The following is a 26,687-nucleotide window of genomic DNA, read 5'->3' on the forward strand; positions in this document are numbered from 1 at the left end:
TTTGTTTTTTGCCTCTCTGTACTTGCCGTAGCAGTTTAGTACTCAGTGGTGGGTTTCTTTTTCATTTCAGTAGCTTCAGGCCCTTTGAAGTCCTGCAGGTGAAGGTGAAGGTTTACTCTGGTTTAAGAGGGCACTTTCTGTCCAATTTTAATTTCCAGATTCAGCAATTCCCACATGTGCTTTTATTGTGTTACCAAAAGGAAAAAAAAACCACAAAAAAACATACATACAACTCAAAACAAAACAAAAGAGAAACCACAGCTATAAAAATAACACATTTTCCAAAGATAACATTACAAAAAATAAATTCCTACCACAGAGTGATCCATTAATACTGCAAGGAACAGCCCCAGGAACGCTGGAAATGTGAGTGGTTGTTGCAAAAGCCTTAAAGCATTAAAGTGCTTTGCTGAGCTGTCTCCTGGGGACACAGATTCACTGTCAGCCACCCAGGGGAGTTCCCAATCCCTGTGGTGTGAGGGCTGGGATGGCCTCAGGGATGGTGACTGCACCTGCAGCTCAGCAGAGGGAGAGGAGGGACAGGAGGCCACCTGTGTGTGCTGAAGGAGCTGCTGTGGGACACCCAGACAGAGCTTTAGCCCTGGCCCAGGGCTGTGGTCACACTCCTGTCCCCCTTGGAGAGGGAACAGCCACTGCCTGCCTGCAGGAGAAGTCATATCTCAGGTGAGCCCTGGTGGGACTTGAGATCTTCTTCTGCTCTTGCTTTGAGGGTTCAGGGCTTTGGGAAGGGTATCCAGCCCCTTCCCCAGCTGGGGGTGGTGGGAAGCAGGTGCAGGGCTGCCTTTGGAGGCCTCCAGAGGGAGAATGCAGCAGTGGGAATGTGCTGGGTGGCATCTTCTCCGTGCAGGTTCCCTGAGGCTGCCCAAAATCTCGAGTGCCCCAGGGCTGAGGGGGCAGATGCAGCAGCTTCCTGCCCTCCCTCGTACAGCAACAGCTCCTGTGACTTCCAGTGCCTTTCTGAGAGCTGTTGTGGGACATTGCTTTCCCAAATGTGTAGGGAATAAACATTCAGGGAGGGAACACACCTATTTGTGTCCTTGCTTTCTGTGAAGGCTTTTTTTCCCTGTCTGAATCAACAGAGAAATTACAGATGGGAAAAATGGCGAGGAACAGAAGAGAATTGGGAAGTCAGTCCATGCTGTGCTCCAGAAAGATGGAATTTACACCATGGCATTGCAGCTTGTCAGGTCTGACCTGTCAACAAAACTCCCTAAGGGAGCAGGAGGGGTTATCCAGACCTCTGACTTCCCAGGACAATCACTGGCTTTCCCCCTCCTCCATAACTGCATGCAAAGATTCAGAGGAGATAAAAAACTGAGTTTTGAATAGATAAGACTGGAGACAGGATTCTCTGCATGTTTACATGCTACAACATGAAATTAATTTACTTGACACTACAGTGTCTCAGGAGTCAGTATCAATTTTATAGCTTACATGAAAATAAATCTTTCCTTACAGCACAATGAGTTTACTGTATGTACATTGTGTTTATATACACCAACCTTTGAGTACAAGAACACATTGGTAATGGACAAACAGGGTCTGCCTCTACAGAGAGCTGAGGGAAGGGGTGCATTTGGCAGTCCATGGAAAAGCAGGACATGGCTTCACACCAGTCCCTGCTGCTGCCTGCACAGGTCAGGGCTGAGTCCTCAGGTCAGTGACAAGGCCCTCTCAGTTTGGGACACCACGGGGAGCATGGACAATGAGCAGGGACGAGAAAAACGTGCTGTCCTTACACTGCTGGATGCAGGGATGCTCCAGGAAAACACAAACCAGACAGTGCCTCCTGTGCCACGGGCAGGCAGAAATCCTGCTCCAGCTGCTGAGCTGGCTTTTCTGAGCTTTCCTCCTTTTCTTCCTCCTCCTCACCTCCCCAGGGCAGGCACCTCCTGCCTGGCTCAGGGCCTGCAGTTCCCCTGGATAACAAAACCAAACTTCTCCAGGTGCCCAAGCTGCAAATACACTTCCACGAGACACCCCGCCGGCGTCTCGCCGCCACCTCCGGAGCCCCTCAGTTGATCTCTCCCTCCGTGAACTCCTCCTTGATGGACTGTTTGCGGGATTTGCAGTCCGGGAGGTCGAAGCCGAAGTCGGCCCAGTCGTCGTTGGCGCCGCGGTTGGGGATGGTGATGGTGTGGCGCACGCGGAAGTGCACGGCCTCCATCACCCGCTGCCGCTGCAGCTCGCCCGAGCTGCCGATGGAGATGCTGGAGGCGTTGCTGCTGGAGCGGATCAGCTGCTGGGCCCCGTAGTCGTGGCTCTGCTTCAGCTCCTGCAGGCCCCGCCAGATGATCATGCGGTACTGCTCCGGGATCTTCAGTGCTCCGAGATCCTGCAAGGACAGCACCGCAGAGATGTGGCTGGACCCGCAGGAGAGAGCCCTGCACCCCCAGAGCACGTTTGGGGTGTGGTGCCCAACAGAGCAAGGCTGGACCTCCCACCATGGCCGTGGGTGCATCACCCCCTGGGTTATTTCTCATTTGTAACCCGCTCACTCAACCGCAGCTTTGCAGGTTGGAGATTTTTGTTATTCTGGGAGGGGTTCACATCAAACTGATGTGGAAACAGAAGGGATCATCGCCTTGAACACAGGTTGCGGAGCAGCGCGTGGAGCATCCTTGTGCCTGTGCTCTTGGGAAAGCCCCTGCTCTGGTCCTGGCCCAGGAGGCTGGAGCAGCACCAGCCTCAAGCACTGAGGTGGTGCCACCAGGAGCCTGGGTGCCAGGACACACAGCAGCACAGGGGAGCTGCCAGGGATCCGTGTTAATGCCACACAGAGACTCAGCGAGCGTTAACTGGAGCAGACAGCGAGTATGCAATTAGTAGCTACAAACGCCGAGTCAGACACACAGCTCTGCCCTGACACAAGTTTTGGCCATTCCTAAACGTTTCCTCGGACAGCTGACAGATGGCCAGGGAGTTAGTTCAGCAAATGGTCCAAAACCAGGCTCAGGTTACACAACTGGCCCCAGCCACCAGCAACAAATCATCATAGCTGCCAGGTAGGGACATGGCTACACCTGCCTGGGGCAAAATGGGGTCAAAACAGGGTTGACAGGAGCTCTGTCTCAGCCAAAACACCAACTCCAGGATTTACAGGGCTTGCCACACCTCAAAGGGTTCAGGATTATTTTTTGTTTCCCTTTTTCTTATTCCTCTGATGGGCTGGGGAGGCCCTGGCTCTGGTGCTGCCCCTGGTACCAGCACCACAGTGTGGCAGCAGCAGAGGCCGATGCTCTGGGCACACACAGGTATTTCCAGCAACCCCTCCATGCTTTTTCTGACAGCTTTTGCCCTGACCTGGGCTATTTCATTCCAGATGTGCCTTAATAAAAATGCCCTGGACTCAAATCCCTTGTTTCATCTTAAAGATTAGCAGGGGAAGAGGCGAGACCAGATTAAACCTCCCTGAAGTGCAGTGGGGTGTCCTTGCTGGCTCTGTGGGATTTGGGCTGTTCCACTGAGCACCTCAGCTATGTTCTCTGTGTTAGGTGGAAAATCTCCCTGAGCTCTGGCCTGGGGATTTTGATCTCTGTTTTTTCTGAGAGTCTGGAAGAACCAGTTGAGACTGATTGTGAATTTTTGGGACTGGTTGTGATTTTTACCAAGGCCTGAGCAATAGCTACCTCCAAAGGACCATCAAGGGGGCGGGAATAACAGGCATCAATCCTGGGAAAACAGGGATTGGTTCTGGTTTTGCTTTTCAGACCAACAGCTGCTGGAAACAAGTGGTAAGAACAGATCTCCCCAAAGCATTTACCTCTATGGATAGGTTCTGCAGGTGGTAAATATTCTGTAACCCTTGTGAGGTGAAATAGTCGATGCAGTTTGGACACCCCAATCCTGTTAAAAAACTGCAGAGAAAGTTTGGAAAATAAAGTGGCATTAAGTTCTGATGAGCAACAGCTGTGTCCCATCTCTGTGACACAGACCATGTCAGGTGGGGGATGTGGAGAGCTCCGTGGGTGGGACCTCCACTGCCACTAAGGTCAAAGCAAAGTGTGGGGTTGTGTTCATTTCTAAAACTATAGATGTTTTTCTCCTGATTGTCTGAGATTTTGGCTCAGGAAATCATATAAATATGAGGGAGCTCAAGCTACTGGAGAGGGGAATCAGGGCATGCCTTGGGCTCTGCCCTGGGCAGATGCTGGCCCAAGTTCTCTCAAAACATCTGTGGTCTTTTTAAATGCCAAAACATTAAAAACCTGCATTTCTGATTGAAATAAGCCACATGGAGCCATTTCCAGGTGTTGCTGGAAGGGGAAGGGGGAAGCTCATAAAGCTACATGCCATTGGACAGGTAGGACAAGACCTGCTTTCGGATATACTTAATTTCTAATTGATCAGAGATGGATTCCCAGAGAGGTGTATGAGGGCAATGGGGGTTTCTGACTGATTGGTAGCTGGGCTTTGGTTGCTGAGGTGAGAGGAACAGCAGTGATTGCTGAGTTGGGGCCAGTGGCCAGTTGACCAGTTGCCAGACAGATGGGAAGGTTAGAGCGAGGGGCACAGCACGGAGCAGAGGACGAGACAGACAGGACAGCGGGTGCCTCCCTACCTGACGAGGCTGGGGTCGGGGTTGTAGGGTGGTGGGGGGGTGCAGTGGGACCCAGACACCATGGACTGGGACGAGTGGCCCCCGTTCATCTCTCCATTGGGCTGCATGGGGTGGCTGTTCAGCATTCCAGGCCCTGGGCAGTGGCAACAAATGCACCCATCAGACACCACCCAGAGCTGATAACCCCCACTGCTGGGCAGGGAGAGCCCTGAGGAGCTGACAGAGCACGTACCCATGGGGCCCAGGCTGGGTGCAGAGCTGGAGCCGTGCTGGGCTGGCTGCCCCACCAGCTGGTTCACTGAGGGCAGCTTGTTGATTCCTCCACCGTGGACTTTGTTCATGGGGGAAAGGACAGGGCCGTAGGAGGAAGGAGTCTGCAGCTGGCTGCTGTTTGGGGAGGGAACACACTGGTCAGGCTGGGATGGAGCTGCCCTGCTCTGGCCTGGAGCTCCCTTCCAAGCTTCCCTACCCTGGGTGCTCAGGGGCTGTGGGGGTCTGGAGGGGCTGCAGGAGCCTCGGGGGGCTGTGGGGGTCTCAGGGGTCTTGAGGAGCTGCAGGGCTCTGGGGGACTGTGGGGACCTTAGGGATTGTAGAGGCCTCAGTGATGGTGGAGGTCTCAGAACTGTGTGGTCTCAGAGGGCTGCAGGGGGACTGGGGGGTTCTCAGGGACTTGTGGGGGTCTCAGGGATTGTGGGGCTGTTAGAATCTCTTAGATTTTGGGGTTCTCATGTGCTCTGATGGTCTTGGGGATTGTAAGGGTCTCAGGGGCTCTGAGTTCTCGGGGGCTATGAGGTCTCAGGGCTATGAGGGTCTCAGGGCTGTGACAGCACTCACTGCCTCTGCAGGAGCTGCTGCTGCTGCTGCCTGTAGGAATCCACCAGCTGCTGTGGCACCAGCTCCACCAGCTCCAGGCTCTCCTTTATCTTCATCAGGATCTCAAAGTTCTCCCTGCCTCGCACCTGGAGGAGGGAACAAGACCAGGACTTTGCCTTATTCCAGTCCTACCTGGCCAGTTCCTCATGCCCCCTTTTTTCCACCAGACTGTCACTGTGGCCAAAGGCTGTTTGGGATGCTGGAAACCCTTGGACATGTGCATCCCTGGATGCCTTTGCTCCTGTTCCCCAGGTCCCTGTCTGTCCTACAGGAGCCTGTGCAGCCCCAGCCTGCCTGACATCCCCTCCCCAAGGTGCTTCTGGCAGAGGGGACGGTGCCACCACTGTCCCAAGCTGATTTCTGACCCCATTGCAGCTCACCCACACTTACAGGCACGTAGTACATCTCCTCCTCCCCGTGCCTCCGTTTCTTAATGCCAGTGCCCAGCGCTGGGATGCCCTGGGGGCTCTGCTTGAAGGCTGCAAAGGAGAGGGGAAGAGAATTGGTAGAGTCGTGGGAGACAGGACGTGGCAGGGAGTACCTCAAGCTGTGCAGGATGCTAAAACCATTCCCCTGGGGTCTGGCATGGGAGTGCACCTTTGTTATTGTCAATAATGAATAAATAAAAATATCTGGCCATGAGAGCCATGCACAGGGCCCTGCGAGGAGAGGGGTGGGGTCCCACTTAAAAGATTTAGTGGAGAAAGGTCAAAGCATCATTCCTGAGTGTGGATTCGAGCCCAAACTCGAGGAGCACAGGGATTTCGGGTGCCCCGAGCCCCCCGCCCGTGTCAGGCACTCACTGCGCTTGTTGGCGTTGCCGTTCTTGGCCGTGCTCTCGTTCAGGGCTTGCTGCTCTCGGAAATGATCCTCGTCGGCTTTGCGGTCCCTGCCGGGACAGGCACAGATCCGCCCCTCGAAGGATCTCCTGCCCAGCACCTGGCCGCTGCGAGAGCAGAGCAGTGGGTGACCCTGCTCCCCCTGGGAAGGGCTTTGGGGCTCAGCCCACGCACAAACCACAGCAGGACCCTCAGCGAGCAAGGAGCCCCCAGCAGCTGGGGAAGAGGAGATCCCGGGGCAGAGGAAGGCTCCAGCTGCTGGGCTGGTCCCCGGTCCCTCCGTGCCAGCCCTTTCCCAAGCTGGCCGAGGGGAGCATTCCTCCCCATCTCATTCCCTGAGGGTCCCTTCCCCAGCCGTCCCGCGGGGATGCCCATCCCTGCTCCCACAGCCGCTCACTCTCTCGTCTCCAGGGTGATGATGATGAGGATGGGCCTCCTGTTCATCCCTCCCACGCAGCTGCTGTTGCACATGAAGTTGTACAGGATGGTGGTGAACTCGGTCCCCACCTGCCCGGGAGGGGAGAGCAGGTGCTGAGAGGGGAGTGTGAGGGGAGGCAGGCTGGGATCCCCCGGGAGTGAGGAAGAGGAGGGGAGGCAGGCTGGGATCCCTGGGAGTGAGGAAGAGGAGGGGAGGCAGGCTGGGATCCCTGGGAGTGAAGGTTCAGCCCTCTGGCACAGGGCTGGTGCTTTGGCAGGATGAGCAGGGGGACATTGGGGATGGTCCCAGCTGGGAAGAGGGGACTGTGCAAGGACTGTGGAGGCACCCAGGGCAGGATGGGAGGGGATATCCCATTACACCCCACTTCCCAAGACCAGGCTGCTCTGGGATGCTCCACAGAGATGCAGCTGCTGGGGTGTAGCTGCCACCAGTGCTGCAGGTGAACACAGGGTGGTCTTAGATATGCCAGGGCCAAGCAGCCCAGACCCCAGGGAGGCAGGGGCTGGCTCTCCTCCCCCCCGGGAGCAGCCGTACCTGGGGGGGCTCGTAGGGCACCATGACGCTCTGCCGCCCCGTCACCGGGTCATCCACGTACTGAGACAGGTTGTTGCCCTCCACGCGGATGAGGTGGCTGGCAGGGGCTGACTGGCCTGCAAGCAAAGCCCCCAGTCAGAGCCATGGCTGTGTCCCACCAGGGCTGTGACACAGGGACAGCTCGGGGCACTCACCGTCGTTGAAGTCCCTGCCCAGCTCGTGGTTGGGGCAGCGCTTCACCACCTCGGTGACGTGCTCTGCCTTCTTGTAGACGGGCATGGCCCGGATGATGGTGCCTGGGGGAGGTGAGGAGGACACCTTGATCTGGATGGGGCACGTCTTGGCTATCTGACAGTACAGCTTCTTCAGCAGAGGGGAGTACTGGAAAAGAGGAGACATCCCTCAGGTGAGCATCGCTGTGGGGTGAGGGTGCTGCCCTGGCTGAGCTCGGCTTCCTCTGTTGCTGTGGTGTAAAGGCAGGGCTTCCTTCTCTTCCCTTTCCCCTGGAAATGTTGAAATCTGACCAGTTTCATCCGAACTATGTGGTATCTGCTTTCCACATAAAGCAGAAACAGCCACCTCCTGGGGCAGGGAAAGGTTTCTCAGATGGGCGAGGGCTCTGGCAGAGCAGGGCACCACTGCAGTGAGACAGAGGGACTCTCATTGCAAACCAGCAAAACTCATTTGTACATCACTCAGCCCATTTTGGAAACGTTCCCAAGTCACACACGGCTCCTTACCAAGGGTCAGGAGCACTGAGGGTGCTGACACACCACAGCCTTAGGAAATCATGCTTGATGCCATTAGCAGTGTCACAGCTGATCAGGCAGGACCTGGGACTTTAGTTCAGACACAGATTGTTCTGATCCTGTGTTCTGATCCTGACTCAATCCTTTGCAGCAGCAGTGGTTCATGGAGGGGACAGGGTAGGGACATGATGGGGAGCAGTGCCTGGGCTGGCTGTGGGAGGGGATGCTCTGTGGCAGCTGGAGGCAGTGTCAGCAGTCACTCCTGAGTAAAAAATGGTATGTGGCCACCAAATTCCTCCCTGTGAAGGCACAGTGGGGTTTGCTTGGTGGCAAACATGTCTCCCCAGGCCCTTGGATGAGAGAAGCCCCAGAGTTTGCAGCATGTGCCCCTCCAGAGCAGGGCTGGGAAGGAGAGCCTGTCCTTCACCTTCCAGGAACTGCCCAGCTGTGGGGATGTGCCATTCCCTTCCACCTCAGCCATGCCATGCTGTTTTCCATCTCGCAAGGAATGTGTTTGCTATCCACCAGCCCACCCCTGTGCTCAGAGCAGCCCGTCCCTGCATGGCAGGGCATGTTCCTGCTCCAGGTATTTTATCTCATCCCCACAACACAGCGCCCGCTGCCAAAAAAATACCACCGTGCAGAGCCTTTGTGGGGATGTTAAAGCTTGTCCTGAGCCATCCAAATACAGCTGTGCTGAGGGGAGGCTCTGCTCTCCCTGTGTTGGGTGGTTCCTGAGCTGGGGCTGCCCAAAACAGGGGCTCAGCACAGAACTGGAGTGTGTTCAGGGGCTGACAGTGATGGCTCAGTCCCCACTTTTCCTGGCCATGAGCATGTCCCAGTGCAGCTGTGGATCAGGCAGGAAGGATTTTTGTGTCCCAGTCCCACTGCCCTGGCTGCAGGAATAGATCTGCCTGTGGCTGTGCTCCCACTGCCAGGACTGGGACAGGGCAAAGGAGAGAAACCATTTCCAGGTTTGTCTCATTTAGGTTGTAACTGGGGAAGAGGCTCTGCCAAGGTAAAGAGCAGCAGCTCCTGCAGCACCTCCAGCACTGCCAGCAGCAGGTACCAACTCCTGGAGGCTCAATGGGGTGTCCTGGGTGTCCCAAGATCAGAACCTGCTCGGTGCTGGGGGGAGCAGGAAGATGCTGTGGTCACTGGAGGGTGGTAACTGAGAGGTGTAACATGCTCTTGAACCTGACAACAAGAATTAATCCTTGTTTTTGTAGGCACTTGGGCTCGCCCAACAGGAGAGGATGCTTGGAAATACCTGAAATCCCCAAATTTTGCACTCATACCGGATGATGCTGACTACACCTTGACTCCATGGCCAGCTGAGCTTCCTGGGTGTGATCCTGCATCCCCAGCAGGGATTCTCAGACCAGAGCTGGAAGCGTGGGCTCCACTCAGTGTGGTGACTCCACTCTGCCTGGCTGGAAACTCCCATGTGGCTGAAGCCCATGGGACCCACTCACCACCACGATGGGGTTTAACCCCCTCCTTCAGAGGAGCCACCATGGCAAAACAAGGGTTATTTGGAGGGGGCTCTTCCTTGCCAGGTGTTAAAATACTGACAACTCCTGTCAAAGGATCTTTTCATGTAGACATTCCCGGGCAGCCCTCAACATGCCTGGGAACTATAACTGCTCTGGAAGAGCAGAGGTGCATTATGGCAAGTTCTTTGGTAACAAATTCTCTCATTATACCATGTTATGACATGGATAAATCTCTGTTAAATAGCAGAGTGATGCCCTGCAGGGGGAAGGCGGCCGCTCCGTGCAGACTTGCCTCTGCTGATAACCTTATCGTGTCCCAACAGCTCCGGGATCTCCTTCAAAGATCCCTCCACAACAACAAACTATTCTTTTAAGGAACTCCCTGCTGATAATTCTGGGCAAGAAAAGTCCAGGCTGTGCCCTGGGCGGCAGTGCTCCTGATTCCTCTCTGTGTGGAGCCGTCCTGTGCTGCATCTCCATCCTCAGCCAGGGCTGAGCACTCCCAGTCCCACAGACCCAGCTGCTCACGGCCACCAGGACAACCAGCATTGAGTTTTTGGGATACCAGGAGGTCCTGCATCTCCAGCTGTGCTGCATCCCCAGCTTGGCAATGCACACTGTCTGTAGGGGACAGCAAAACCTGCACTGTGCATTGTCCCCAGGCAGACACCTCTCTCCTCTGTTATCTGTGATTGATAATTATCTGCCCCATGCACATCTCTGCCAGACTGTGCTGCATCACCTCAGGCCCTGGTACCTCCCAGCACAGCCATATCCTGCATAGCACTCTGCAGGGACCGTGTGCTTCTCAAGAGTGACATAGAGCAGAACCCAGAGATGAAAATGCTGGGATTTAATCACAGACCAGCACTGCTTCAGCTCTCTGTGTGCCATGGCTGTGTTTCTGCCACCTGCACTGGGGGAACCTCAGTCTGTTCACCACATCCTTCCCATTCTGCAGTGTTTAGACAAACTGACCTCTCAGGACTGGCCACATGTGGCAGCTGGGTCACAGCCAAAGCTCAGCTCACTTGAGCTGTGACCAGTTTGCTGCTGGGCATAGGAACAACATTTTGGGGCACCTGAACCCCTTCTAGAATGTCCAGGATTTCTTTCACATCCACAAAGAAGCCAGGGTACATTCTGCCTGTGTCTCCACACCCTGCTCTGCCCTGGGGACCACTGGTTTCTATCTCCAGGGTTGCATTAGGACTCAGGTCATCTCTGCTCCTGGAGAACTTTGGATAGTGTCTGTTATTGGGTGTTACCTTGTGTTTGAGGAATACAAATGGTTTCTGTGGCTTGTGGGTGCTGGGTTGCTTGAACCAGCACAGAGCAGCAGCAGCACTGACAGTTTCCCCTGTGGAAACCTACAGAAACACACAGAACCTCTGTTCTTCTGGGATTTTCTGCAGCTTCCAGTGCCACCCTTGACTTCTGGGCTGATATTGTGATGCCAGCTCTGTTTCTGTCCCTTCCCTGATGTTTGTCCAGAGCACTAGTAATAAGCCAAAAAATGGAAAAGCCAAATTATTTAACTCCTATCAGCCTATCAGCTCTAAGCTCTGTTTCCCCAAGAGCTTGGTACCACAAAGGGTATTTGGATGTGTTTGAAAAGCAGCTGCTTTTTGGGTGAGATGAGATCACACTGCACCACTGCCAGATGGAACAGGACATAAACCAGTCACCCCATGGTGCCACTGGCCACTGTGAGGTTACAGCACGGTTATCCTGGTGCTGCTGCCCCAAGGAAATGTTCTGGACACCCCAAGATTCCACTGAGTGAATGTCCCCAATGGCTCGTGGATGCAGCATTGATGTGGAGTCTCAGCATCCATCACTGCCCACCGTGAGAGAGGACCAGGAGATGGCTCCAGAGGCCACCACTGCTCGGCCCCAGGGCTGCCTCCCCACGCAGGAAATGGGCAGGGAGAGGTGGTTTTCCCCATGGATGCTGACAGCCTCAGACAAAAAATAACCTGGATCCTCCGCCTGGAAAGACCTCCTGGAGAAGTCCATCTCTCCCAGCCGTCCCTGGGCAGCAGAACCGCTAGGAGGATGTGTCCCGACAGATTTGGAGCTGATAAAATCTTATTTATCTTCAACTGTTGACACCTAAGCGTCTAGACTTGCCTGTTGGGGAAGGCGCAGCCAAGGCCTCCTTTCCCTCTAGAAGGAAATGATTTGCTCAACAATTGCTTTTTCCACAAATCCTCCCCCCCACCCCTCTTCTCCTACATTCCAGGCTTCTCATTAGCTTTACTCAAGACGTGTCCAGGACTGCAGTCAATGGATCCCCAATAAAGCCACTGGCCTGGCAAGGGAGAGAGAAGAAAAGTGCTGCCTCCGGCTGCTAATTTCCTTGCACTCCCGGCAAGCAGCTGCAGAGCTGCATCCTGGGACAGGTTGGGGCAGATCACAGGCAAGAGGTGATAATAACGTGTCTGTCATCTTCCCCAGACATGTAGCATCTTGCAAACCGCAAATACCGTTAACCGGCTCGGACGAATCTGTTACGGCAGATCCTGGAAGACGTGCCGGCAGCACAGCTAATTTTTTTTTTTTTTTTTTTTTTTTCCCCGTCTAATTTTTTTTAATAACCATTTTTTAATCACCGGCCTGTAAACTCCTCACTGAGCTGGAAATTCCTCCCTAAGCTACTTTGTTGCTCGTTTACTACGAGCCAGGTTTGGGTATGACCGGTGGGGAGGAGAGGGGAGTGTCCAGCACTCTGCAGCACACAGGTGGGCTGGACAGTGGGGATATTGCCCTGGGGATGGCTGTGAGAGGTACCCTGGTGCTCTGTGCCTCCAGTCCCTGCTTCAGTGCAGTGATGGAGCAGGGTGATGGCCATAAGGGATGCCCCAACACCCATCTCCCTGTGCTTCCAGTCCTTGCAGAAAAGCAGTAATGGATTTGGGTGATGGCCACAAGGGATGCCCCAACACCCATCTCCCTGTGCTTCCAGTCCTTGCAGAAAAGCAGTGATGGATTTGGGTGATGGCCACAAGGGATGCCCCAACACCCATTTCTCCATGTCTCCAGTCTCTGCTTCACTGTGGTGATGGATAAAGGTGATAGCCACAAGGAATGCCCCAACCCTCATCTCTGTGGTCCCAGTACCACGGCAGTGATGCCTTAGGGTGACACCAAGCCACCACCCAGCTGTGCCCAGGACAGGGCAGCTCAGCAGAGCCCCCTGTTCACCCCAGCCATCACCAGCTGCAGGGGAGCTCTGTCCCCCACATCCCCCAGCCCTACACACCACTGAGGTCTCAGCCCTGCAGCAGAGCAGCACAGGGAGCTTCCCTGTGCTCCAGCTTGTGCTCTTCTACCTTAATTAGCATGCCATTACTGCTAATTAAAATTCCTTGGTTCACCCCCAAAGGACTCCCCTCCCAGTCGTCCCCAGTGAGCACATCCTTAAAATAACTTCCAGCTGGGATCTCTCTCACTCACTGCTGATCCAACGCTGGCACTCTGGGGGTTTAATCTCTTTTTGTAGGTCTGACTCCCTCTGTGTGGTGGATACTCAGATCCCCTGCCCAAGCCAGCCTGGAGCTCCCTCCCACCCGAAAAGGGAAGCCACAAATCCAGCAAGGATTTACTTCACACTGCCAAGGATGCAGGGAGCAGGCTGGGAGGAGAGGGAAGAGAAGGCTGAGTTGCCCTTGGGAATTGCTGCTGGGAAGGAAATGAGAAAACCAGCACAGCAAGAGCAGGATTTAGGGGAAATCCACTGGCTCTGGAGCATCCCAGGAGGGCTGTGCCATGCAGGAGGGGCTGCTCCTCTGCTGCCTGAAGAGGGCATGGGCAGTGAGTGGGTTTGCCAAGGGCACACCAGCATCCTTTCCCCCTCCCATGCACCAGAGATCAGGGCTCCCAGCCCTCTCCCACCTCTCCTGCCAGGGAGCTTTGCCTCCCCGATGGAGCAGCATTGCCAGGAAGCCATTCCCTTGACCTGTGCATACCAGACACGTTCGAGATAGTGGAGCTGATAGCGGGATCGTGTTGGAACATCACACACCGAATTCCTTTGCCTTTTTTCTTAATTCCATTGTGTCTGGAGCTCCTGGAGCCTCATCCACACCCTGAGAGAGCTGGTGGAAAGCCTCCAGTGGGTTGGCTGTGATGGGCTCTAGAGCAGTGGTGTGAGGTTGCTTTCCTACTTCTGGCATGCCAAAATATCCATGCTCATCTGCACAGCTACTCGGGGTGTCCTCAGCTGTGTGCAGCCCAAATCATCTCCAGGCCATGCCTGTTGGACAGCAACCTCCTGGGATATGGGAACGTGACAGAGACAGTTTGCAGAAGGGGTTCTTGGTACAGACATACTCCTGAAGAATTTTCCCTCCTCTTTATATCTTCCTCTACCTCAAACAGCCAGTGACCAGCAAGGGACAACCTGCCTCCTAGCACACCAATTACTGCCATCCTCCTCATTCTGTCAGGACCATTTCAGCTCCCCAGTGCCCACGCTTCAGCTGCAAGATCTACCAAGCAAGTGGAACCAGTTCCACGCTGGCCAAGCACTGGGATGCAGACTGGACAGCCATCCATGGGAGCAGCAGCAGCTCTCCTCGGCTGTGGACCTGTCCATCCTTTCCGTCGCAGGCTGTTCAGACCCTCCCTGCCTGCTGCTCGGGGGATTGTCCATCTCCCCCCGGCTCCAGCGGCTCCGTGTGTGCCCAGGCAGCTCCCCCACACCTTGTGCTCCAGCCCCCACGTCCCTTTGCAGCCCGGCCGCGGGAGGCCAAAGACCCCATTAACACCTCAGCATCCCTGGCACATGCGGCAGCGTCCGGCTGGGCTCCGCCAGCGAACCCGACTTGAGAAAAATCCTAATTATCCGCCAGTTACCAGCTGGCTGGCGTGGCCAGGGGCTGCGGCGAGAAAAGCGCCACGATCGACTGCGGCTGCAGCGTGTCCGGGCAGCTCCGGGCAGCGGAGCCGCGCTGGCCCCGCTGGTCCCGGTGGCCCCGCTGGTCCCGCTGTCTCCACTGGCCCCGCTGGCCCCGCTGGTCCTGGTGGCCCCGCTGGCCTCGCTGGCCCTGGTATCCCCGCTGGCCCCGCTATCCCCTCTGGCCCCGGTAGCCCCCCGTCCCCTCTGGACACGCTAGCCCCGCTGGCCCCGCAGGTCCCGGTGGCCCCGCAGGTCCCGGTGGCTCCGCTGGCCCCGCTGGTCCTGGTGGCCCCACTGGCCTCGCTGGCCCTGGTATCCCCGCTGGCCCCGCTATCCCCTCTGGCCCCGGTAGCCCCCCGTCCCCTCTGGACACGCTAGCCCCGCTGGCCCCGCAGGTCCCGGTGGCCCCGCAGGTCCCGGTGGCTCCGCTGGCCCCGCTGGTCCTGGTGGCCCCGCTGGCCTCGCTGGCCCCGGTATCCCCGGTATCCCCGCTGGCCCCGCTATCCCCTCTGGCCCCGGTAGCCCAGCTAACCCCGCTGGCCCCGCTAGCCGCGCTAGTCCCGTTGGCCCCTCTGGCCTCTCTGGCCCCGCTAACCCCGCTGGCCCCGGTAGCCCCTCTGGCCCCGGTGGCTCCGGTATCCCCACTGACCCCGCTATCCCCGCTGGCCCGGCTGGCCCCGGTAGCCCCGCTGGCCCCGGTAGCCCCGCTGGCCCCGGTAGCCTCGCTGGCTCCTCTGGCCCCTCTGGCCCCGGTAGCCCGGCTGGCCCCGGTAGCCCCGCTAACCCCGCTGGCCCCGGTAGCCCCGGTAGCCCCGCTGGCCGGGCAGGATGCCGGCGTGCCTCGGCTTGCCGTGCCGCAGCTCCCGGGGCTCGGCCAGCCCCGCCGGAGCAGCCTGCCAGAGGGGGGCTTCCAACCCGCAGGGAAAACCTGATTTTCGGCATCTGGCCGTTGGTCTCTGTGATAAAAAGGCCATTAAAAATGAAAAGGGAGGTGGGAGCAGGCTGAGGATTTCCCGCAGCACGGGCTGGTGCGGCTGCTTCTGTCCAGAGCTGGGCAGAGCTCAGCCTGGGCGTCGGGACACGCAGTGCCACCCACCACTGCCCAGAGTCCCTCTGAGGGGACAGAGCTGGGTAATGGCAGTCCCAAGGCTTCACCCTTCTCCATTCACCTCTTTTCTAAAATTAGAAAATCAGCATTTTGAAGCAAGAGAGCAGCTGAGATGCTCTGGTCCCATTGCCCACAGCGCTATCCTCAGACCCCTTCTTTCTGCATTGACTCAAGGGTGTCTGCTACAGCACATCTTATCTCTGCAGAGATATGCAGACTCCTCATTTGAATCCTTCAGGAGCCGGGAGAATCCACCACATTCCTTGCTTCCTATGGTTAATTATCCTCACTGCTAAAAAAAAAAAAATAATATATTCCTCCTTGTTTCTCGTCTGAATTTGCCTGGCTTTAGCTTCCAAGTGCTGGATCTCATTATGCCTTTTGCTATTAAAGAGCTGGCTGCTATCAGGGACCATCTCATGGGCACACCATGATCGAGCCCCCTTGCTCTTCTTGGGGGGAACTTCCATGCAGAACGTTTCTCTGGTATTTCTCTACAGGTCACCTCTTCTAAACTGTTCAACTTCTTCACATCTCCCTCCCAGATCATTTTTGTTTTGTCAATAGAGGGTTTGAAGTGTGGACAGGGGCACTGTGTGTGGGCAGGGCTTGGGGACACTTTGCTCCCCTGCCCAGGTGACACTGATTTGTCCAGCCCTGCAGAGCAAGTGCTTGCCCAGCACTCTAGAGGGGCCAGCTCACCTGGTCCTGAGGACTGAGGGAGAATGGGTCATGCCACATGTCCCACAGGTATTCAAGCCAAAACCCTTCAAAAACATTGGGCTACATGCTTCCATCAAGCAAAGCTCATGATTATATCAAAAAATGATGCCAAATCTTTTGACAAGATGATTCACACAAACCATTTGTTTTGGCACTGCCTGCTCAACAACTGTCCTTTTCTCTGTGGCCAGATCCTCCATGATTCAACCCCAGATTGCAAGAGACCTTCAGATGAGGCTCCTTCCAGTGCAATGGACCCCTCACTGCTCCAAAATGCTGCCTGGCACATTGGCACTGCTGAGCTTGTGGTCAGTGCTTGGTGGAAATTCATCAACCATCCATAAATTATTGGGTGCAGCAAAGCTCAGTGTATCCAAAAGCTTCCCCAGGAGGAACAGGCTGGGTTGGTTCTTCCCAAGTGCTGCCCCAAACCATGCATGTCCTGCAGAGCAGCAAGGATGATTGGTGCTGCTGTGCTTGGTGTGACCATCACTGCTCTGTCAAATGTCCCTTTCTGTCCCCAGCCCTCCTGACCAGACGTTTACCTTCCCCTCCCAAGTGCCTGCATTTCCCAATGGCTTTTCCTAACCTTATGTGTGTGCTCCCAGCTCCTGTGGAGGCTCACAGTGTCCCACACAGTGTTGTTTGGGAGTTCATTGTCAACACAGAACACATTTGTTTTCCTGAGCTGCTTTCCCTGTTAAAACAGGACAAACTTTCAGGTGAGGTAGTGGCACTGCAGAGCTCACGGTGAGTGGGAGGAAGGCAGTGGCCTCATCTTTCAGCACTGACCATGCCTGTGACAGCCCCAGCCAGGAGGACACCAGGAGTGACACCAGAGGTGACACCAGGAGTGACACCAGCTGTCACTGCAGCAGGATCATTCCTGATGTGGCACCTCGGCAAGCTGGACACGCAACACCTGCCTTGGCAATCCTGCAGGAATTACTTCTTCAAATGAAACATCCTCTGTGCTCTCCAGGGTGCCAGATGCTGCCAGTCCACAGCTGCTGTCCACAAGGCTCAGCTCCATGCAGGTGGGCAGTGGCCCTGCAGCCAGCCTGGTCTGGGGAGTGCAGACACCCCAGCATCATGGCTCAGAGGGACACACACCCCTGAATGTCTTCCCAAGCGTTAAAGCCACTTTAAGCATTCAGATCCTCACTCTGAACCCTTCCCAGGACCCCTCCTTGCAGCAGTGGCTCCCAGCCCCAGCTGGTGGGTGCATCCTCCACAGATGCTCACAGCCACCCCTGGAATAAAAGCGTTCTCTGGGCAGCTCCCGGGTCCAGCTGCTCCCCCAAGGCTGGAACGGCTTCGTGTGGCACTGCCTGTCCCTAACTCCCACAAAGGCTTGGGAGAAACTCCCATATCCTGTCCTGGTGAGCTGAGCTCCCATGGGACACAGCTACAGGAGGACAGTCAGGGTAGGGTGATGCGAGGCAGCCTGAGCTCCTTTTAGTTAGAACTGTGGAAAGATCCCAGGGAATGGGATGGCTTCAAGCAGGGAAGCCCTGCTGCTCTGTGTCTGCTCCACCCCAAAGCACCCCGGCACTTCTAGCTGGGGACAGTGGCAAGCGAGCATGGGACACGTTCTGGCCCCTATCCCTGCGTGCCGGGACAAGACACCCTGCAGCGCCTTGTTTCGGTTTCCATTCGGACGCTTTGGCGGCACGGGAATGCCTCCCTTCTCACAGCTTTACCTGTGACTGATCGGAGCTATCCCCCAGCAGGGACCGGAGTGGGCTGGAATCACATCCTGCCTAGGACCTTTGGTTTATTCAGTTCCTGATGGAATGCATCCCCGAGCAACATCCCACAAGGAGAGACCGTGAAACGAGTGGGGACAACTACCCCTGCGTGGGCAAGCCGCGTTCAAACCCACGGCGCTGTCCCAAGTCCCCGGCCCGTGTGAAGCAGCAGCCGCCGGGCGGGGGGAAGCTCCTGGACTGTCCCAGCCGGGAATTCGGCTGTATTCAAACCCCCGATCGCTGCCGGCTCGCTGCCGGAGCCCGTCCCCTCCCGCATCCTCCCCAGGACAGCCGGGAGCATCCCGCCGTCCCCTGCCCGCGGTGTCCCTGAGCGACACCATCCGAGGATGCTTCGTGCCTCCCGCAGGAAGGACTGTCTTGGCAATTAAACACGTCACCTTCCGCAAACAAAGGTCATTATCACACCCGGGGCTTAAATACCCCTGGGCTGCTCTGCCCGTTCCATGACAGTGTCAAACCGCAGACCCGGAGGGAACTGTGCTGCTCCTACGGGGTGTCAGTCATCCCATCCCATCTCATCCCAACCTTCCTGTTCTGCCAGTGCTTCCCGGAGGAGAAAACCCGCCCGGCTTACGCGTGGTGAGCCGCTCTGCAGAGGTACCCGCTGCGGGATTGCCACTTGTGGCACTGGCCGCAAGCGCCGGTTCTCCATAAAAACGCTGCTCTGAGCCAGCAGCAGGGATGCGGATTTAAAACCTTTTGCCACAAAAAGCAAAGCAGCCCCCGTGCACTTTGCCCGGTCCCTGGGTCCGTGCTCGCAGAGCTCTCCTGCGCCGGGCAGCAGGACCAAACCGGCATCCCGTCTCCCGAGCAGACAGCAGGAGCTGTGCAGCCATCCCTCTGTGCCTCAAAACCTACTGCGCTTAAAAACCCGCTCTGTTATTTGCGGTGACTTGTAGGGATTAAGTTACTCCTCTAATACGGGACGGAGGATGACTGTAAATGACAAGCAGGCATTCACAGCACGAGCAAAGGTCCCTCTCGCCCACGGCCTCGTCTCTGACAGCACCCGCTGGAAAATACACCGTGAGAACACGGCAGGTACCTCCGCAGGACATTTCTTTCCGAAGGACATTTACCCACAATTTAGGGCATTGCGGCGAGAGAAGTGACATCCCAGCCGCTGTGCTTCACACCCCTGTGGGACAAACCCCCTGGCAAGCAAGCACTGACGTTTCCAGCACGCTTTGCTTGCCAGGGCCACCACCTGTGCCGGTGATGTCCCCATCCGTGGTGGCCGCATCCCGCAGCTGCCCCGTGCGAGCCTCCCCAGCCGCTTGGGTGCCGGCGGTGAGGACGCGCTCGGCGGCGCTGAGCATCTCCCCAGCCGAGGTAGAAGAATTCAACTTACTGTCCAGGTGGCTGATTTGGCGGTGCTGGATTGCTGGAAGGTCACCTCGAAGTGGTGGGGACCAGGGTAGTCGGTGTTGGAGGGGATGACTGGAGCCGGGGACATGGCGTCGAAGGTAGAGCTGGGCTGCGAGTAGGGAGAATGAGTTGGGACATTGGAGGTGTGCTCGGAGCTGTAGGGGCTGGTGGAGGCTGCTCTGCTGCCGATGCTCTGATCCATGCTGTTGTTCAGCAAATTGAACTGGGACTGGAGGAAGGGAAAAGGGGAGGAGGGAAAAAAGAAAACACCAGCCAGTTTAGAGACAGGGAAACCTCAGCCACCTTTCTCCAGGGCTGGGGTGTCCTGTTACAGCCTCCTTAAAGGGCCAGCGTGCGGGAGGGGAGCCAAAAGAGCTGGTCTGGGTGGCTCGACAGGTCACCACTTGTGTGAGGGATAACTCCGTGCGCCTAAATCGCCCCCCTCGAGCTGCTCCGTCCTCGCTGGAGGCAGCGAGGTGCCACAAGCCCGGATTTCTGGCGCACCTGCCTTGGGAAAGCCTCGCTTCTGACAGAGGGGACAGGGCAGGGATGTTGTGGGGTTTGCTCAGGTGTGGGACGAGTCCCACTGCGGGGAGTGACAGCCCTGTCCTGCACGCTGTCCCTTCCAGCGGCCAGTGTCACACCTGAAGCCACCCTGCCGAGGTGAGCAGCAGTCCCTGGCGATGACATCGCTCCATCGCGACAGCGATACCGAGTTCCCGTCCTGTTTTCCAACCCCTTTTCCCAGCTGTCCCTCATGTGGTCACGGACACACACCCACACACCGCTCCCGGGCGTGCTTCCCTGAGCCAGCCAGCCCCCAGCAGTGGTTTGTAGCTGGTTTTCCCAGCGGGATGTTTACTCCCAGTGCCTGGTGCGGCTCTAATTTGGGGAAAACCTCAAACCTACAAAGCACGCGGCTGTGTTGCAGAGCACTGCAGGAAATCATGGGACAAATGGACCCCCTTAGGCAGGTCCTGACTCTTATCCCAGACCCGTTGGACCAAATCATGACTTTTTACAATTTTTTTCTTATTCCTTTTCTGACCAATTATTGTCAGATTCTTCCAATAAGAGCTGGCAGCTCCTTTACCCACAGGCACAGCCCAAGCACAGCGACATTCCCAAAAGCCGTGTGGCTAAAGCAACCTTAGTATTTCATCAGAAAATCAGACTCAAATACAACTGTTTCTCAGAGCAAGTGGGATGGTTATTTCCCCCCCAGAAATGTGCAGCTCCCCAGTTGCTCACGGGTTGCTCTCACCCTGCAGCCCCAGAGGCAGTGGCAGTGCTGGTGGCCACACGCAGTGCCCGGTGCATTGCCGTGTGTCACCCTGGCTCCCTGCTTTGGAGCAGGGACACAGTCCCCCTCAACTGCCCTCATGCCTGGCAGGGACTGTCCCTGTCCCCAGCACCCACTGGGGCAGCTCTGGGAAGCCAAGAGCTGTGGAGGCAGCCATGGGCACAGCCAGCAGGCTCAGCCTTCTCCAAAGGGCTGCAAGGCTCACGGCTCAGGAATCAGGAGACGTGTTTTAACTTGGGATCCCAACCTCACCCAACCCTCTTCGATGTGGAATGGTTTAAAGGCAATCATCCTTCTCCAGGGAAGTTCTCCTGTTGCCTGCATCTCTCACAAGGTCGTTGGAGCCTGTGACTAACTGGAGGAATGCTGAACAAGATCTGGCTTGCTTTTCTGCATCCAGCCATTTTCTCCCCTAAAATATGTGCCTAAATCCCTCTATTCCTCCTCGCCGCTCTATAAATAGACCAGCCAAAGACAAGCCAAGCTTTCCTTAATCCAGGCTTCACCTGGAGAAAAACTTATGAGAAACTTGAGCAAAACAGGCACGTTAGGAAAGCTCTTGCCATCCAAATGGGAAATGCAGCTGCTGGGGGACCATGGGCAGGGCAGAGCCAGTGAGAGGGCACAGGCAAAGCTGAGGGATCAACCAGGAGAACAGCAGCAAGGGAAAAGGGATTGCTGCTGGATGGGGCTGCTCACAGCCTAGCTGATCCAGGAGCATCAGGACTGAGCTGTTCTGATCCCATGCTGGGAGACAGAACCGTTAATGGATGAAGCCTGTGGCTGCAAATGGGCAAATGAATGGGGACCCACCACAGAACGGAGCATCCCGAGTTCTGTGTGGGAGAAAACCTTCCCTCAGGAAGCATGGTGAGACAGGAGACCCAGGGTATCACCTCCACCAGCCAGGCTGGCTGCCCTGAGCCAAAGCAAGAGGCAGCATCCTGAGTGCCCAGACTCTTGGAATCTGCTGGCAGAGAGACCCAGAGTCAGGTGTGTGGGCAAAGCAACAGACTTGCTGTTCAAAATTGATGAAATTGTGGAAACATTCCCCTAAAAGACGAATTGAGGGCAGGACTGTCTGTGTGTGTGTGTGTGTGTGTGTAAATATGTCCATACACACACAGAGATAATTACTCACACAACTGCAGCAACCACCTCCCATGGAATAGCCTCAACAATGGGACACACAGGGTTGGTACCAACACAAGGTAAAACCAGGAATGAAGAGATTTCCTTCTTTCTCCAGCTCCCTCTGTGCCTGTGTTGGACTGTTCCAAATGCCAGGGACAAACACAAACCCCTTTTCCCTAAAGAAACAACCTCAGTGCTTGAGGACAGGGCTGGAAATGTATTACCTGCAGCACAGGTCCAGCTTCACCTGCTCTACCCTCCCAGGGATTTCCAGCAGGGAAAGGAAGCCTGCCTGGGGAGGCTGAGAAGGTCCCCAGTGGATGACAAAGAGGTGCTGGTGGTGTCCATCACCTCCAGGTGATGGATGGATGCTGTCACACCCTTCCCACCTGTGCACCCACAGGTAAGGGACCTGCACTCCTACAACCTGAGGCTCAAATCCTACCTTGGGCTCTGCAAGCATCAGATGGAGCAAAGCAAGAGGAGCAGTGACAGATTGCCAAGGCTGCAGCATCCTGCACCAACATGAGCAGGACTGGAGCAGCCCCAGATCCTCCCTGCAGCCGCAGGATGGGGACAGGCGTGCACTGGGAGCATCCTGGGCAGCAGCACGCAGCCTGGGCAGGCAGAGCCAGAGCAGGTGCCCCAGCAGTGGAGGATAATTCTAAGAAGAGCACCAAAGCAAACCCCATCATAGCAAGGAGCACCTACCGTGGTGTAATGCTGCATCGGGTCGCTGATGTAGAGCATTTTAGCTGTCTCGGGGCTCAGGGAGCACGGGGCAGCCTCCTGGCTCGGGAGTCATGGGGTCGGGGCGGCGGCCGGGGTGGGGTGGAGGGCGGGAGGAAGGAGTGCGGGAGCGGGGCCGGGCGGGCAGCGCCAGGGATGCTGCGCTGGCCACCCGTGTGCCGCCGTCTGTTGGCTTTTCTGCTTTTTTCATCTCCCTTAGTTCTGTCAACTCGCTGCATCCAACAACAAAACGGGGCCCACCCCTTCTGTCCCTCATGACTATTCATTAAAGCACAGGGCAGGCCCCAGCTTGCCCAGTGATGGACTGGGCGATACCAACCATTCCCACCGCAGGGAGAGCAGGGGTCCAGCTCCACCACAAAGCTGCCCGCATCCCGCTCCCAAAAACTTCTTCCAGGCACATGGAGACCTGCTGGGCTGGCACCTGTGACCAGCACAATGACCAGCACTGAGCAGGCAGAGCAGTGACTCCGTGAGAGCCCCGTGTGTGGGAGATGTGGAGTTATCTCTGTCTGGATGGAGAGACACGCGTGGCTGTGGATGGATGTGGGGATGGATGGATGGATGGATGGATGGATGGATGGATGGATGGATGGATGGATAGACATTAATAGTTAGGGATAGATGCCTGACAGAGCGTTTGGGTGATTTGCTCTCCACCACTGAGCATCAGCACCACCCTGGTACCAATGTGTGCCAAGAACAGCGGGAATCACACAGAGTGGTCCCTCCACAGCCTCTCCCCTCTCTTTCCTTTCCCTGAGGCATCCCAGAGCGCTTCTCATCGCGCCCCCCATCGCTCCGGCTCTCGGCTTTGGCTGCAGCGGGAGCGAGGGAAAGGCGAGCGCTCGCTCAGCGAGGGGCGCAGCCCCAATTAGCGGCGCTCTGCCCGGCTCCTGCCCGCTGTGAAAGGCCGGCGAAGGGAGGGAAAGAGGGCGGAAAGCGAGGGAAAAAGGGCTGGGGGAGGGGAGGCAAGCTGTCGGCGAGGGAAAAGGAGACTTTCTGGAGGGAAACAGCGACTTTCTGGAGGGAAGCAGCGGCTTCCCGCAGGGAGATGCAGCCAACAGCCGGGGCAGCCTCAGGGATGCTCCGGGCTCCACCGAACACGCACAAGAGGCCGGGATGTCTCACATGCCCGCGATGCTTTTCCAAGATTTTGTCTCAGACAGAAGCAAAGGAAGGGCAGCGGCACCGGGGCTATGGTGGGAGCAGAGCTGTGAGTGCAGCGTGCCCCTCCAGCAGCTCACAAATGGCTTTTGCTCCCCGTTCGTCCCGCAGTGAATGGCAGTGTGCTGCTGTCCTGGTGCTCCCCCAGAGCTCCCAGTCACGCTGCTGCCTGCACTGATGTTATCTAACAATAAATAGCCACGGTTTTGCTGATCCTCGTGCCATTGGTTCCAGACCCTGCACCAGTGCCAGCCGTGCTGCACCACCAAGGCTGGTTTATGAATCAGCAAACACCCCAGTGCCTCCCCCAAAGCCCACAGCCCACCCCTGCAGGGAAATCAAGTCTGTGCCTGGTGCAGGTGGCCGTCCCTGCTGCCTGAGCACACTCACCATCACCGAGTCGCCCATGCCTCTCATCTGGAACACGTCCATGGTGATCTCTGTGCGGTTGGAGACCTCATTGCTGCTGGTGGCTGCAGGGAGGTCGAAGTAGGTGCTGTCTGGCTCCCTGAGGAGAAGGTGAGGCCACAGTCATCTCCCCAGCTCTCCAACACAGCCTGTGCCATCACCACCCCCCAGCAAGTCCCCTCAAACCTTGCCCCCTTCCCAACTTCTTCCTCCACCCTCTGCTTTTATTTCTACGGGTCAGAGCAGGCTTTACCTGGCAGATAAAGTAAGCAGAGATGGAGGAAATTTTGCTTCCACCCAGCTGCTCCAGCATACCTATCACCTTGGGATGTCTTTACTTGAGAGGACCAAGGAAGGAAGATTTAAATGGAACACTGTCCTTCTCCTTTTATGCTGGATTAGAGCATGAGGCCCAAAGGCCAGAAGGCTTGTAAACATCCTGGTGGGGCTGAAAGATGTTTAATTTTGGAATTAAGGGTCCCATCTTGAGGGGAGCTCTGCTCTGTCCCCACTCTGCCCTGGAGCATTGCAGTCAGGAAGGAGCTACCCATGAGACAGACAGTGCTATGTTGTTCAGCAAAGGGAATGTCCTGAGCAGAGGATCTGCGACCAGGGAAAAAAATTTGCCAGGTGGCAAAAGTTGTCTGTGGAAAGCAGAGGATGCAAAAGGAAATTTGTCTTTGGCAAAGAGCCACTGCTGCCTCTGAACACCCCCCTTGGGGAATGATCCCACCCCACTTACAGCGTGCTCCAGAGGTGCTCGAAGGTGGTGCCTTCATCAGCTGGGGATGACTGGGACATCTTCACAGCAGGGGAGTCTGACAGGGGATAAATCACTCTGGGGGCAAAGGGAAACAGCAGGGTTAGCACTGCCAGAGTGCTGGGCTGTGCTGTGCTGGGCTGTGCTGTGCCACATTGTGCTGTGCCATGCTTTGCCATCTCACTCCAGCAAAGCTGCCCAAGGGCAGGAATTCCTCAATCCCAGCAGCATGTTGGGGACCAGAGAGCCCCAGAGTCCATGGTAGGGGACACACAGTTCAGGGACCCCAGAACCATCGTGGGGACACAGAGGACCAGAGCCCCCAGAACCAACATAGGGGGCACCCAGGACCAGAGACCTTCAAAACCATCGTGAGGACACAGAGGACCAGAGCTCCCCAGAGCCCATCATGGGGACACAGAGGATCAGAGCCCCCAGAACCATTGTGGGGGGCACACAGGTCCAGAGCCCCCCAGAGCCCATCATGAAGGACCACAGGACTGGACATGGCCCATCGTGGGGGACAATGCCCACACTCCCAGCAGAGCCAGGGCAGCAGGCAGGGATGACCCAAGCTCAGCAGAATGAACCTGTTTTTCAGCCAAAGCCTCCTGGATGCTGCTGCACACTCATAAGCAGAGCCATGCTCAGTGCAGTCCGTTCCCCTCGCCCCTGCACAAAGATTCCTGGCCTCTCTCAGGCAGGGGAGGAAAGCAGCCCAGCCCAGCTCCCCCTGTGTGCCCAGAGCCTCTCAGACCCAGCAGCTGGAGCCGGAGGTTTCACGGAGCCATCTTGAGCCTCGTGCTGCCTTCCCCTCTGGGAACCATCTTCCTCCTCCCTTACCCTCTCCCTGCAAGCAGCAGCACCCCTTCCCTGCCCTGGCTGACACGGATACACCCCCAGGCACATCTGGCTGCCCCTTTTACCCACGCTGGTGTTGGCATCCCACCTCAGCTGCGACACCTCATAGTGAAAACCCGACACTTCCTGCCTGCTCTATGTTTTTTCTATGCAAGCTACTCTCTCTGTGAGGGATGCTCGGGGTTGCCTGGGCCCCTCTGACTCAGCTGGGGACCAGGCAGCTGCAGGGGAGGGAGTTAAAAATGAAAGCAGGGAAGCTTTCCCCATCAGTAAATCCCGTGAGCTGCTTTCTACAAACCACAGCATCTGCAGCCACCCTGCCTGGAGGAATTCCCACAGCACAGGAGGGCACAGGAGGGCACAGGAGGGCACAGGGGGGCTCGTTCCCCACGTGCCCCTTGTCACGGACAGTAACAGGCACAGTCTGATGTCCTCCCGTCCCTCCTCATCCCACGTGTGACACACAGAGAAATGAAAGGACCTACGGGCAGCTTTGAGAGGAAGAAAAGCCTAGAAGAGATGCAGGCGACAGAACAGGATTGCTGGCAGCCTTACCCTTCTTCCATGCTGCCTTTGCTGGCCCAGAGCAGCTTCAGGAAGTAGTCAGGCCTTTTCCTCTGGAGGAGAAAGCACCTCCGCACCGCCCCGGCTGTGTGGTCATCATGGGTGACACCAGCTCTAACCACGTGGCTGCTCTCGTTTTCAAAAGGAAAGAAATCTGACTATTTTAAGGGTGTTTTGGAAGTTCCCTTTCACTCTTTCAAAGCACGACCTGCCTTTGCAAAGCCAGGCCAGCATCTTCTCGTGTTTGAGCTCTGAACTAAGGGGTGCAAAGGGAAGCTGGGGTTCTGGGTGCTGTTAAGGCACATCCCTGCCTCTCTGATCCCTGCTCATCCTGGGAAAGCACCTCTGCAGCCA

General features: G+C 56.5%; 1 protein-coding gene across 2 annotated transcripts; it reads right to left on the reverse strand.

Moving 5' to 3' along the window:
- Positions 1-77: 77 nt before the first annotated feature.
- TP73 (tumor protein p73) lies at positions 78-26,389 on the reverse strand. Of its 2 annotated transcripts, XM_056508416.1 has the most exons (14): positions 26,325-26,389; positions 24,891-24,986; positions 24,131-24,248; positions 19,370-19,615; positions 7,462-7,648; positions 7,268-7,383; positions 6,692-6,801; positions 6,259-6,401; positions 5,846-5,934; positions 5,417-5,541; positions 4,815-4,969; positions 4,583-4,715; positions 3,785-3,878; positions 78-2,356 (listed from the first exon to the last, which is right to left on the reverse strand). In XM_056508416.1, the coding sequence occupies exons 1-14, from the start codon at positions 26,333-26,335 to the stop codon at positions 2,036-2,038; spliced, it is 1,944 nt and encodes a 647-aa protein (XP_056364391.1). In that variant the 5' UTR covers positions 26,336-26,389; the 3' UTR covers positions 78-2,035. The 2 variants fall into 2 exon arrangements, with proteins under 2 accessions (XP_056364391.1, XP_056364392.1); XM_056508417.1 differs by lacking the exon at positions 3,785-3,878.
- Positions 26,390-26,687: the final 298 nt, after the last annotated feature.

The sequence above is a fragment of the Oenanthe melanoleuca genome, chromosome 21, assembly GCF_029582105.1.
Source record: "Oenanthe melanoleuca isolate GR-GAL-2019-014 chromosome 21, OMel1.0, whole genome shotgun sequence".
Taxonomy (NCBI): Eukaryota; Metazoa; Chordata; class Aves; order Passeriformes; family Muscicapidae; genus Oenanthe; species Oenanthe melanoleuca.